A 14,662-nucleotide genomic window follows, 5' to 3' on the forward strand; every position below is an offset into this window, starting at 1 on the left:
GCTAGGCATAAAAACATTGTCCCAAATTGCAGTAAACTTAAGTCATCCATTAATATTTATTTAATACTGTTTAACTACAGAGCTATTTTGTGAGTATAAGACTCTCTAAGTACTATTGAGCAAAATCTGCTCTCCAAAGTGAAAACTTGGGTTCAAGTTCTAGCTGATTTATAAACCAGAGAACTTTGGGCTTAGCATTTCTGAATGCATCTTTTGAATAAAGATCAAAATACAATACGAAAATACAAAGGCTGTCTTCTATGATAAAGATTAATTGAGATAATGTATTTGAAGTTTTTTAGAAAATACTTCAATACTATATATTTGTTTGTTATTAAAAAATACTTGGTTTGTTGGGATTCCCTATACCTAGGAACTAGATCTTTTCCACTTGTCCTAACTAGAGCTTTAAAATCAAGATAAAATCTGTATAATTTATTGATTACATAGTTGGACTGAAATGGTCAAATGTAGTATTATGGTCTGATATGGGAGCCCTTAGAAAAGATTGTTAAAACCCAAATGAGTTTCAGATTGCTACTAGAAGAATTTAATGAAGTCAGATGGCATTCTTACGAAACAAAATGATTCTGAAAGTGGAAACATTTCAAATATTAACATGTTTTAGCTAACACATAGAAATTATACATATTTTTGAGGTACAATGTGCATTTTAATATTTTAATGCATGTATATACAATGTGAATGGTCAGATCAGGGTAACCGTCATCTATTGGGTTTTTTTTTAATACACATCATTGCTTTGAGATCATCTCAAATATTTGATTTCACCTCATTTTCTAATTATGAAACAGAGAAGATAGTGTGTTATACTTGTCTTCACTGAGGAAAAGTATCTGACAAAAGAGAAGAATTATTTATTTTGAGTCATGCTTTTCGGTAAACATTTATGGGGAGAATGTGACAAAGTGGAGGAGTTTATATCATGGCAGCCAGGAAGAGAGTATGCCTTAGAGATACAGTTTTCTTCTTTTCCCCCTTCACTACACATCTTCCCCTAGCCTGTGGGATGGTACTGTCCACATCAAAAGAGGGCTCTTCTAGAACTCTGGTTACTGTCATTCTCCCTGGAATCACCCTAACAGATACACCCAGAAATAAAATTACTAATATTGCTTCTTCTCAGTCCAATCAAATTAACAATCAAGATTAACCATCACAAGTCTACCCCTTGTCAGTCTGATAGCCAAGTACACCTCTTTTTTTTTTTTGCCAATTCTGGGGCTGGAACTCAGGGCCTGAGCACTTTCCTTGGGCTTTCTCAAGACTAGGTCTACCACTTGAGCCACAGAACCACTTCCAGCTTTTTTTCCCCTATGTATGTGGTACCGAGGAATCAAACCCAGGTTTTCGTGCATGGTAGGCAAGCACTCTACCACTAGGCCAAACTCCTGGTCTCAAATGCACCTCTTTAACTATACCTTTCTTAACCCCTAAAAATTTCAAGTCTCTCTAATAATTTATTCTCATCCACTGTTGAAAAGCTCCAGTTTAAAGTCTCCTTTAAGAAGGAAAGAAAACTCTTAGCTATGAGCCGTTGTTTAAAAAAGAAGTGACATATTTTCAGTATAAAATGACATAGGATAAATATTCCCATTCCAAAAATGAGGAATAGGAGAATAAGAAAAAAGAAAAAACCTAAATAAGACAAACTGGAAACCATCAGAACAAACATTAAATCCTGTAGCTCTGTGTCCAGTATCTGAAGCATATGAGAGTGTGTTGTAAGCTCCAACTGACATGGATAGTCTATCGCTCTAGTTTGCCAATTGTAGCACATGTGGCTTCTCTTGGGTTGGCTCCAGTGGTTGCTTGAGGTTTCCTAGCACAAGTTCCATGTTGCAGCCTCTTTGACATTTTGGGGTCTCTGTTATAGCTGAGGCTTTACTGTCAGCTTCCTCTTTTTGGAGGATGCCTACAGATATCCTAACACATTGCCTGGCATTCCAGATCTCCCTTTGAAATATGGGTAGTGGCTTCCATGACTCCATACCTTGTGTGTTCTGCATACCTTCAAAACTATCGTGTAGGCATGTGAAGAGTGCCTCTAGCTTAAGCAATAGGCAAGCTCTGTTAGAAAACAGCTGCAGCCTCCTCTGAGTACCAGGTTGGCACTTTTCACGAGCAAACATAGAGTAGTGAGTGTTACTCCTTACCAGCTCACAAAACTTGAAAATAACAAAAAAAGTAAAAAGCCAAGCACTGTATTAGAAAGGAGAGACAATTAACCCCTAGAATTCATGAAGTTTTAGACTGTGGAAGATTAGTAATGAGAAAATGAGCAAATAGAGTTCATTACTAATCACATTACCCACCCCCACCCTTGCCAAAATACTGCAGCTGTGTTCCATGGAAAACAGAAACTCCTTAAGTATCTCTTAGAAATCAAACCCAACTTCCTTTTCTCCTTCCCTCTTGGCTTCCTCAGAAGAAATCCTATTCATACTTCACTAATCCCTTCACTACCGCCATTAAATTTACCACCAGGACACCTGTGTCTCTTTCTCCTTACAGTCTCCTTACAGTTGGTCCTTGTGTTTCTTTTTCTTTTTTTTTTTTCCTTTGGTTGATGGTGGGGCTTGGATTCTGGGCCTAGGCTCTGTCTCTGAGCTCTTTGGCTCAAGGCTACCATCCTACTCCTTGAGCCACTTCCGCTTTTCTAATGGTTAATTGGAGATAAGAGTCTGGGTCTTTAGTGCCCAGACCGGTTATTTGCTTTGGCAGTAATGAGGTTTGAACTCAGGGCCTTGCACTTACATGTAGAATACTCTACCAACTAAACCTTGCTTCCAGCCTTTATCTTTACTAGTTATTTTGAGATAGAGTCTTATTTTCTACCCAGTTTTACACCTGGATAGTGATAACCTATTTATGCTTCCTATTGAAGCTGGGATATTAGGTACATGCTATTTTTTGCTGTGATGGTCTCACTGACTTTTCTGCCTGGGATGATCTGGAACTACAGTCTTCCAGATTTCAGCTTCCCAGGTAGCTGAGATTATAAGCATGAGACACCAATACCCAGCTTATTCCCTGTTTTTAAAGAAGAAAAATGTATTCATGTGGTTCTGGGCAAATAAAGGGCTATCCTTATGTCAGTTCTATACTTTCATCTCCATATCATGGTTTCTGACCTTAGGTGCTCTCTGCAGATCTCAGGAGTAGTGACTTAGCATATACTGCCTCCAGTAATTTGGTAGTTTGTGTCTGCTTTGTAAGTTTAATTGATTGTGGTCAGTTCAAAGTTAGCCATTTACTCCTTTCTGACCTGTGCTTGCAGTCATGTTCTCAGTGTAGTAATATTTCTGCCCCTTGCTACTCCCACTTGGCCCTGTCCACCCCAGCACAATACTTCATGTCTGGAGTGAAACTTCCTCATCTCAGGCCCCTTTCTTCTTCAATTTCCTCTCATAGTTCCTTTAGTAAAACTGACCCATAAATGTGTCCTGTGTATAAATGAGGTTGTCTCATAATAATTCCTTTTTCCATTCTTTATTACCCCTGTATTACTGAGACAGGATGTCATTGTGAGTTTGGGCTTTCTGTCACTATAAACAATACCAGGGACAAACAACATATAAAGAAAAAAAAGGTAAACTTTGGCTTAGAGTTGTATGAGTTTCAGTATATGATCAGTGGACCCCATTTCACTGGGGCCCATGGTGAAGCAGCACATCATGATTGGTATGTGTGGAAACATCATTCTCCTCATGGCTGGGAGGCAGAATGGGTTGGATCCCAGCACCACTTTGAAGGATTATTTTCCCCATAACCTGTAGAAAACGAACTCTAGGATATACAAACAAGAGCTTTATCTTTGTGTTTGTTGTTCTTAATGTACTAGGTGAAACTATTCCTTTCCTTTTTGTTTTCCCCTTATGGTTAATCTCATATGGTTGCTGTATCTGACTTTGTTACCTGGTATATTGTGTATGTGTTCATTTGTTTATTTGAAACAGGGAAGGAAGGGGGGAAAACAAAATGATTGGGAGGGATTGGGGAGGGAAAGGGGGACAAAAACATAAGAAGGGGTATCCATGTTCAAGAAGTAATGCACACATTACCTGACAAGTGTAACCGTTACCCCTCTATAAATTATCCTGACAATAAAATACAATAATAATTTTTTTTAAAAAGAATAAGAAGCTCCTATACACCAAGAGCATCATAGAGAGGGCTGGCCAGCTCCCTGGAGCACCTGGATGTTTGGGATGGAGTTGTTCAAGGGCATCCAGGAAACTCACCAGTGCCAGTGGACAAAACTATATAGCTTAATATTGCCTAACATCCCAGTTCCACTATCCCACGTGCCTTGAGCCTATTTAGGGCAGTGTAGACAGGAGAATAGGCAGCTCTGAATTTGCTGAAGAGCTTGCCACACTACTAGGACATTTATTTACTATTACAGTAGCCTAGACTGGTCAGAATATTGGGGTGAGTCTTACCTAATATTTTAAAAATTATAAATCTAAGAGTATAGAAACTCATGCAAAAATAGGAAAGAATTAAGAATGTGATGTCACTCCATTCTCATTAAAAATTTACTTTTTTTCCTTTCAAAAATCTCATCTATTGGTAAGCTAGAAACTCTTAATTTCATGGGGATTTTAGAGGCTTATGAAGGAAAATATGCTGGTAATTGTATATGCTAATGGAGTATCTACAGGACATTGTGATAGCAGTGGAAATTCTATTTCATGCAAGCACTAAAGCAATCCTCTCTTTATATCTTGGTAAAGCTGATTGACAGAGTATAAAATTGCTTTTTAATCCAATTTAGGAAACAATGCATAGTGGGTTTGAGCATGTAAAAATGCTTCAAGCGTGGAGCAGAAATTCAAAATACCCTGGAAGATTATATATGATATTGTATATCAATGGCACATTTCAGAAATATTATTTCAATATAACTTCCTTTGAATTGAGTCATGCTTTGTCCCAAAGCTTTTTTTGGATTAATGTGAGAAGAAAGATGGTGCAGAGGAAAATGAAGAAAAGCCAATTTTTAATCCACATCCTCGAATAATAGGAAGTTTCTCTTTCTTTAACAAAAAGAACTGCAGATACTCCTATCAAGGTCACCCTTTCTAAAGTCACCCCATGTAGGCCATCCTTTGACATCTTCATCTTCTCAAACTTCATCCCATTTCATTTCTCCTCAGCATTTGGTTCACTGACAAACCTCCATCACATACATGTTTGGAAGAGGGCACTGGGAATTGAACCCAAGGCTTCATGTATGCTGATCCTGTGTTTTTACCACTAAGCCACACAATCAAACCCTGGGTTGTTTACTACTTGAAGCTACCTGAGCTCCATGACATCTCTCCATGCCTTAAACTTGGTACTGTCCTACATCCTTCCCTTTCTTTTGTGTTAGCTTTAGGAGGAGCACTCTTTCCTCCTGATTAAAGCTTTCCTGGGAGATTTTATGTAGCTCCCAGAGCTGAGCTCCTGCTTCTCTTGTGTGTTCCATACTGGAGATGTCTGCAAGCTATATTAGTTACTTTCCCATCACTAAGCCTCTTATTCCTCTGCTGTCTTTACCATAGGTAAGGACACATGTGATTCTAAATTCTGAAAACTTTCAGTCATCTTTGATTTTTTCTTTCATTTTCAGATTCAGTTAGTGAAGAAGTCCTGGGCAAGTCCCTTCCCTTCTCAATATCGTCACCTTTCCCCAGACCTATGACAGTTACAAAGCAAACTCCAGAGCATGGCACAGGATGCCTTTCATACCTATTTTTCTTGTCTCCCTTGGAGAACAGAAGGAAGCCTGAGTCAATCCACCACATGCCGAACCTCCCTGCGGTTGAACCTCCCTGAGCCTGGCTGGCACATGCTAGCGTAGGCAATTACCGTTATGACAGTATTCAAGTTTCACTAGAGTATAACTACATTTGCCCTGCCCACGCTTGCCTTTGACCTGGGATCTTACTCCCATTCTTTGACAAGTAAATGCTTATTAATCAGATAAACTTATATTTTCTATGGCACTCTGGGATATACTGTGGGTGTCTGTATATTTTACAAATGAAATAAAGGAACCAATGAATAATTAGGAATGGAATGGAGCAAGTACCTTGTGACAAGAATGAAGTGGTAACCACAGATCGCCAGGTTTGTTCAACTTCACTTTATGCTTGTTTCTGTGTTAATTGGTTGGCGACCTACAGTAGTCAGTTCTCATTACCTGATTTGCTCATGTGATTGTTGTGGGGCTTGTTCTGGGCAGGCTAGTGCTCTACCAGTTGAGCCACAGCATCACTTCTGGTTTTCTGGTGGCTAATTGGAGATGAGTCTCATGGACTTTCATGTCTGGGCTAGCTCTAAACTGTGATCCTCAAATCTCAGCCTCCTGAGTAGCTAGGGTTACAGACATGAGCCACTGGTACCTAGCTTGCTAACTGTGATTCTCAAAAAGAAAAAACACAACATTTTACCTGAAAATGTACTTATTTATAATTGGTGGAGCACATATATGTAAAACCATAACTCACCTCCAGAATCATACAAACATTTCACTTTTTATTTTATTTATTTATTTTTATAAAAATAAAGTTTGAACTCAGAGCCTTATTCTTGTTAGGCCAGTGCTCTGCCTTGAACCACTCTCCCCCTCCCCCTTTTCCTCTTTCTTTTTGTGCCATTACTGGGGGTAGAGCTCATGGCCTCTGACTTAGGGCCTTTGTTCTGCCTTGGCCTTTTCTCAAGTCCAGTGCTCTACCATTTGAGCCACACCTCCTGTTCTGGCTTTTGCTAGTTATGTAGAGATAAGAGTCTTGACAGTTCTGCCTAGGCATGATCCTTAGATCTCAGCCTTCTGACTAGCTAGGGTTTCAACCATGAGCCATCAACAACACCTATCTCTTGGTTTGGTTATGTTTGAGATGAACTCAGTATTTATGCCTGGGCCAGCCTACATTGTAGTGTGCATATTTATAGATTTTCTGTTGAAATACAGGCATATGAAGTAAAAAAACAAAAACAAAAAAAAAACCATGGCCACTCTCAAATTAAATCTGTCTTGATCTCTGAATCCTAAGTAGCTAGGATTACAGGTATTAGCTATTATATTTCATGTTTTTTCTTTTGTCATTAAAATTGGCTACTTTTTAGTGAACACTTACATGCAAATGTGAATTCACCGGTACTGTGTGAATGCTTCATATATCCTCATATGTAATCTTTAAAGGCAGGTGCTGATGACTTGGACCTATAATCCTAGCTGCTCAGGAGGTTGAGATCTGAGATATGTGTTTCCATGCCAGCCACAGCAGGAAATTCCAAGAGACTCTCAGTTCCAGTTACCTACTAATAAAGCCAGAATAGAGCTGAAGCTCAAGTGGTAAAGCACTACCCTTGAGTGAAAAAAGCACACACACACACACACACACACACACACACACACACACACACACACACACAATAAATGAATAAATAAATAAATAAAATTGAGAACCAACAAGATGTTTGATTTTCTTGCTCAGTTTTACCAATGAACAAAATGAAGAGCAAGTAGTTAGTGTGTCAAAGATCACTAGCTGTATTATAGAGCAAGCTTCCAAAGATTTCAAACTGTATTTCACAGTTGCTCATGGCAGACAAGAGGAGGCGAGGCTAGGAGCCTTGCTGATGTGCATCTCATTCTCCAACTGAATGAGAGTCACATTCACCCGAAGCTCAGAAATGTAGTCTCTCTTACAGTGGTACTAGTTTTATTTTCAATTCTTACATTTAAAACAACAGCAACAACAACAGGATTGGGAGTTTGGCTTAGTGGTAGAGTGCTTGCCTAGCATGCACAAAGACCCAGGTTCAATTCCTTGGTACCACATACATAGAAAAAGCTGGAACTGGTGCTGTGGCTCAAGTGGTAGAGCTCTAGCCTTTAGAACACCCGAGGATAGTGCTAAGGTACTGCGTTCAAGCCCCAGGACTGGCAAAAACAAACAAACGAGCATGTTGTCTAGCTTTTGTAAGAGCCAGTAGTTATTATCTTTTTGTTTATATTATTTACATTTGTGTTTTTGATGCAAATTTATAAAATAGGTTATACACACATATACTCAGAGAGGGTGGGGGAAAGAAAGAGAGAGAGAGAGAGAGAGAGAGAGAGAGAGAGAGAGAGAGAGAGAGAGAGAGAGAGAGAATATAGCAAAAATATAGCAGAAAACCTAGAAGGTACACCAAGAACAAACAAAATGATTTCCTTCTATAAAATCAAATATTGTTATCACTAATATTCAAGCTATAACCTTTCTTTTTTTGTCTTATTTTAATATTATTTTTTTCTAGTCCCGGGGCTTTAACTCAGGGGCTGGGCACTGTCCTTGGGCTGCCCTCCAGGTTAGCACTCTACCACATGAGCCACAGACAGCATCACTTCCAGCTTTTTCTATATATGTGGTACCAAGAAATTGAACCTGGGTCTTAGTGCATGCTAGGCCAAACTCCCAGCCTTTTTTCTTTCCTTTTCCTTCTTTCTTTCTTTTTTTTTTTGAGGCAGGGTCTTACTACAGAACTCTGACTAACTGGAAATTGTAATCCTCCTGCCTCAGCCTCCTCAATGCTGGAATTTCCACATTTGCCACCTGTCTTTTTCAGTGGTTTTTAAATAGCTACATATATATTTTATTACCAGAATAGACTAAGATATGTAGTACAGCACATTGGTTTTTTTCACTTAGAATAATTATAAATTTTGGAAACATTAAGCTTGTACACAAACTTTGTATGGTGCACATATAATTATAAGTAATATGAATATATTCATGCTAATTTTTATTGTTTTGAGGAGCAACCCATAGTCATTTAAATGTGCTAAGATTTTTTTTTGCCAGGCCTGAAACTTGAACTCAGGACCTTAGCACTGTTCTTGGGCTTTCCTCAAGGTTAGCACTCTACACTTGAGCCATAACACCACTTCTGTCTGGCTTTTTCTATATATGTGGTACCAAGGAATCGAACCTGGGTCTTAGTACATGCTAGGCAAGCACTCTACCACCAGGCCAAATTCCCAGCCCCTAAATGTGCTACGATTTCATCATCTTAATTTTTTTTCACATGAAGTTTATGTGACAGTATTACTGGTGAAAATCCCAACAATTTCATGCATTAATATTTTGTGAAGGATAAACTTAAGTTATTCTTTCTTAAATTAGTATAGAAATTTAGAACATCAAGAGATCTCAGTAGTTACCTAGGGTAGCGTCAGATGGAACTCAACTTTCCTTACAAGAGAGGCAGTCTTTGCTACATACCTCCACGAGTAGGCAGTACTCACTCACAGAAAATAGCCCTTTACTCCCATTTGTATATCTTGACTTTTATTAGGTAGAAGGAACTAGATTCTGACAAATGCATTTTTGACAAGCTACTTCCAAAACCTGTAGAAGCCTTGTGCTCCAGTCAGTCTGATTGAAAATCTGAGAACTTAGCTGTAGGACACAGGGAAGATAGCACAGAATGCTGACTTGGCTAATAGAAGCCAAGTCACTAATATAGACAGGCAGAGCATGTTCTAGGATTTGCAAGCTAATTGATTTGTGCATATTTGTGGATAGGGATCTGCCCTCTTCCATTTATTTTTGTCTTGACAAGTAGGATATGAAATGTTGTTCCATGCTTTTCTAATTTAAATGTTGCACATGTTGAGAACCGATCTTGCCAGCCATTTTAAGCATGGCCAAAAACATAACACATTGTTGTTATTAGCCATCATCATTTGATTAGGGCCAACATTCTGTTGGAAACTTATAAAGGAACATAAATTTCCTTTATAGATATAACCTATTTCTAAAGTAGATATAATAGGAAGGCTGAGCTAAGTTTTCTGAATGGATTTCTCTTGTTGGTTTCATGAAACTGACAATAGTAGTGATCTTTGAGTATGTCTTGAGAATTACAATTTTAACTTAATTCAACTTCATATACATAGTAATATATATAATGCATATACATTACTTTGATGCACAAGGTGGACTGCAAAATTCATGCTCTTGGTTCATAATGATTCAGCTGATAAAAAGACATGATGATGATATATATGTCTATACATACATACATAATATGCACATATTTTGTGCATATATGTGTATATAGACATATATGTATATACATTATAATTTATATGTACACATATATAATGTATATAACAAAACTTATGACTTAGAGGGGAAAATTAAACTTTACCGAACAGCCTGTGTTCAGGACTGTAGATGACCCTTGAAGCCACATGTATGCCATAGCTTACAGGCTGATTGAAACCATCTGTCTCATATACATGTAATATTATTTTTAAGTATATATAGATATTTCTGGTGGTTAAAAATATTTTCAAATGATTTTTGTCTTCTTGATAGGTCTATTTGATAGGAATAGGCTATGAATAATTACTAGAAATTCAAATTAAAATCTTGTTCTAGAGTTGCCTTTGGGCAAGAAATTTTCTTATCAATTTCCTCATGCTTGCTTAGAGTAATAAAATGGTCATTTTTCAAACTTGCTCTAAAACAATATTATTCATAGTACTTTACAAGTTATATATCTTATGATTTATAGCCTGGGAGTTTTTAGGACTTTCACTGGCATTATGAACGTTATAATGGCCTCCTATTAAGGCTTCACAAAGGATAGTCAGGATTCTCCCACCATAAAACTCATTTTTCCATTTATATTATATCTGATATTATTATAAAATATTATGTCACTGTATTGCCAGGTAATTCTCTGTCATTAGTTTTTCCTATTTTTATCCTATGCTGTTGTAAACCAAGGTAGAGAAAGAAAAATGTAGCTCGTAGACTCAAAAAGCTAAGTGGCCAAAAGGTTCTTTTGTAATTTGTGTACCATCAAAATAATAAACATCTTTCATTGACCAGTCTGGAAAGAAATTCTTCTGTTGAAGTCTCTCCCCAGGGGAGCAAGGGGATGGGAGTAAGGCCTTTTCTTTCCCAGCATCCCGAAAAGTGTGATGTCTATCACTGTTCTCTGGGTCCTCCCTCCTGCTTTCCTTCTCTTCCTCTCTGAGGCCATAGGTTTAGAATCAAAAGGCCTGAATGTATCTTCTTCCTTCCCATTGTGCTATATACCTGCCACCAAATTTGCCAGTAAGACAGGATGTTTAAAGGCAATTGGGTGACACTAAAGAATATAAGTCCTCAGCTAGATGATAATGAAACTGTGACACAATCTCAATTCTATGTATCAAAATGCTTTCATCTGTCACTGTCCTTCCTAAGTTTCTACTAACAGACACTACAGATCATCTCTCTGACGTTAATTGTTTCAAACATCTCTGCTTGTAGAACTTCCTTTCGTTATGTTTGTCTTCTGATTGAACACTTTCTTCCATGGTTTGATAATCTCCATTTTAAAGGAGTTTTACATGAATTGTTGTGATGCCATTTGTTGTAGTTATTGGTGGTGTGTGCACATCATTTATTGAGGGTGGATACAGGAAAGGAGATACTAAGGACTAGAACACCAGAAGAATATTCTAAATTTTCTTCCATTTGTATTCCATATAAAATAGTGAAAATGGAAACTTAAGTGTTTGTTTAGGCTCCAGAAAGAACACCCATTCTTGCTCTGTATGCCAGTAACTTGGTGGAAAGGAGGAAAGAAGAGTTGATCCCAGCCTTAAGGAAAGAATCTAAAAGAGCATTGCAATTTGGAATCTGTACTCCTCTTCCCCTTGCATGTTCTTCTGTTCAAGGTACCATTTGCTGTCCTTCACGTGTTGAAGGCAGCTCCACGTGCCACTTTTTGCATAGGGAAAAAATATAACAGGGAGTAATAGTCAATGTCTAGTGCAGTTCGTTTCAACATATGACTTCTTGATCTTCATGTGTTCATTTTATATGCTTTCATTTTGGCTATAAAGTTAAATGATTGTATCCTCTACATTTTCCTATCCACTGTTTGAGTCAATATTTATGTCTTTAATTAGAATATTTTAGCCTGCAAGCCTCTGAGCTTACTGAAGGAAACTAGTAGTGTCAGCAAACTTTGCATTGTTGAATGTTTCAGTAATTGCCTTCAAATGTAGTAATTGGGTTTGATGAAACACTTATAAATGTTGGTTTGGGGGAATCAACGTATTTCAATATTGAATTCCAAATCGCTGTGTCTTAACGAGTTTCCTGCCTTTTTTATTTTAGTACCTACTAGAAATGAAAAGCTTAATCCTCCCCCCAGAACACATCTTGAAGAGAGGAGACAGTGAAGCAATAGCATATGCATTCTTCCATCTTGCGCACTGGAAGAGAGTAGAAGGGGCTTTGAATCTTTTGCATTGTACGTGGGAAGGCAGTAAGTAATTTTCTTTCTTCAAACATTTGTGGGTACATTGCTATGGTTTGAACTCAGAACTCAGGACTTTATGCTTACTAGGTGAATACTCTACCACTGGAACCATGCCCATTGCCCCCACCCACCCACCACCATATTTTGGCTCTGATTATGTTTATGACATAAGAGGTTCAGTTTCCCCTCAGGATCTTCCCATTCATACTCTCCTATCCTGTACATAGCAGGAATGACAGATATGAACCACTACACACAGATTTTCTTGCTGAGATGAAGACTTTTTTGTTTTTTTTTTTTTTTGTGGGTCCATGGGGCTTGAACTAGGCCTGGGCCCTGTCCCTGAGCTCTTCAGTTCAAAGCTACTGCCCTAACCTTGAGCCAAGCCCCACTCTGTTTTCTGAAGGTTTCCAGAAAGGAGTGACCAATGAGGTGAAACAGTCGGGGATACCTTATGAGTCCTTATGAGAACAAGCCTTGAAGAGCTGTGATTGTCATATAAGCAAGGACACTGTGAAGAAATGGCAAGTGGCTGGGCCATTTGTGGGGAGTGTATACTAAGAAAAAAGACCCAAGACTATCGATTGCTGTCCAACATGGGCATTGAAATGTAAATTTAATTGAAGCAAAGCAAGAAAAACACATTGCTTGTTTTTTCTTTTTCCTTTCATGGGAAAATAAAATAATATTTGTTTTCCTACTTCACTCCTACTCTGATCAACTTTATAAGCAAGTATCTTTTTAATCTTTTTACCTAGTTTTTCTTTCCTGCTTCCATTTCATTAGATAAGCTCAGCTCCTTCCTGTTCCTGTCCTTCTATACCTCAGTAAGAATTCAGCTTGGTCTAGAAAGGGTAGTAAAGGGAGGAATGAGCAAAATGGGATGGGAGAATATAAGTTAACAGAGCTAAGACTCGAATGGATTGGAAAGTTTTTGCTTAGTTTTGAAAATTTTCTTTAATAAATTGCTAATATATTGATTTACATAATGTACTATTGAAACTTGAAAGTCTGTGAGCAGTGCTTCCATCCCTACTTGGTAAGTGTGAAAGCATGCACAGACGTCTTAGCAACTGTATTTGGATATGTGAAGGTATAGTACATTCTACTCAGAGGATAGGAGCCTGATCCGTGATCTCTCACTTGAGCTCATTGTTCCATATAATGTGTTCTGTCTGAAAGAGACAGAAGGAGTTTTTATTTATGCATGAGTCCACAAAGTCTAGAAGGGACCAACATGAGAAGTCTTCTCTAATGGTAGTTTGAAAAAATTGAATAGACAAATTTCTCTATCAAATAACATATTTGTTTTATCTCTTTTTATTAAAGATTTTTTTATTATGATTAATAGAAGGGTTACATTATATTCACCAGATAAAAGGTGCATAACTTCACAAACATTGATACCCTTTCTCATGACATGGTCCCCATTTCCCTCCCACCCTCCCCCCGCTTACCTTGATTTACCTTCCCTATCCAATTTCAAATAACCAATTAAGCACATATAAAATATATCAGATACCAAGGGGAAATATTGTAACAATATGATGTAGACTGGCACCTTGAAACACTAAGAGAAACGTACCATTTGGATCCAAATAGTAAGATCTAATCCCATATTTAGGCCTCAAAAAGGAATGAGGCAAAAGATGATTGATATTTAGTGTTGGGAATTGTATCACCATAAAAATTTTAAATCTCCAAATGACATAAGTGGCAATTGTTTGAAAGTTAGGTATTAGAGGAGAGGTGCTCTGGTAAGGATAACAGGACTGAGAGGAGTGTGAGGCAACATAAAAAGGTGCAAAAGCAAGGAGAGTGGTTTGTATTGGGGAAATGAATTGCTTCCAATTACATTGGTAAAATGCTTCATTAGGTTTGAAAGAGATGACATTTAAGATATAAAACAGCATGTTCAGCTAGGTATCAGTGACTAGCTAGCTACACAAGAGGCTGAGGATTGTGGTTCAAAGCCAGTGTGAATGGGTAAGTATGTGAGATTCTTATCTCTAGTTAAGCGCGCGCGCACACACACACACACACAAAGTATAGTTGTCATGCAAGTGGTAGAGTCCTAGTCTTGAGCAAAAGAAGGTTCAGGTCGGCACCCAGAATTCAAGCTCCAAGACAGGAAAAACAAACAAACAAAATGCATGCTAGGGAAATGGGATACTTAGAGGAAAAGGAAATTCAACATTTGATCCTTACAAATAAACAATTCCTGAAAACCAGGTAGTTGTGATGCCAGCTACAACCAGCCACTGCCTGCCATTCAGTTCCCAAAGAGAGTCAAGACAGTCACATTTAGAAAAGAGATCCGTGAGCGTACTGA

General features: G+C 38.0%; 1 protein-coding gene across 8 annotated transcripts in view; it reads left to right on the forward strand.

Moving 5' to 3' along the window:
- Positions 1-14,662, forward strand: part of St7 (suppression of tumorigenicity 7) — a 204,880-nt gene that overhangs the window by 169,530 nt on the left and 20,688 nt on the right. For all 8 annotated transcript variants that reach the window (XM_090333191.1, XM_090333194.1, XM_090333190.1 and 5 more), the window contains one exon: positions 12,186-12,336. In XM_090333191.1, coding sequence (XP_090189317.1) covers positions 12,186-12,336 — 151 coding nt within the window. The remainder of the gene's footprint in view (positions 1-12,185; positions 12,337-14,662) is intronic.

Source organism: Megascapheus bottae, chromosome 5 (assembly GCF_031878675.1).
Source record: "Megascapheus bottae isolate mThoBot1 chromosome 5, mThoBot2.hap1, whole genome shotgun sequence".
In the NCBI taxonomy this organism is placed as follows: Eukaryota; Metazoa; Chordata; class Mammalia; order Rodentia; family Geomyidae; genus Megascapheus; species Megascapheus bottae.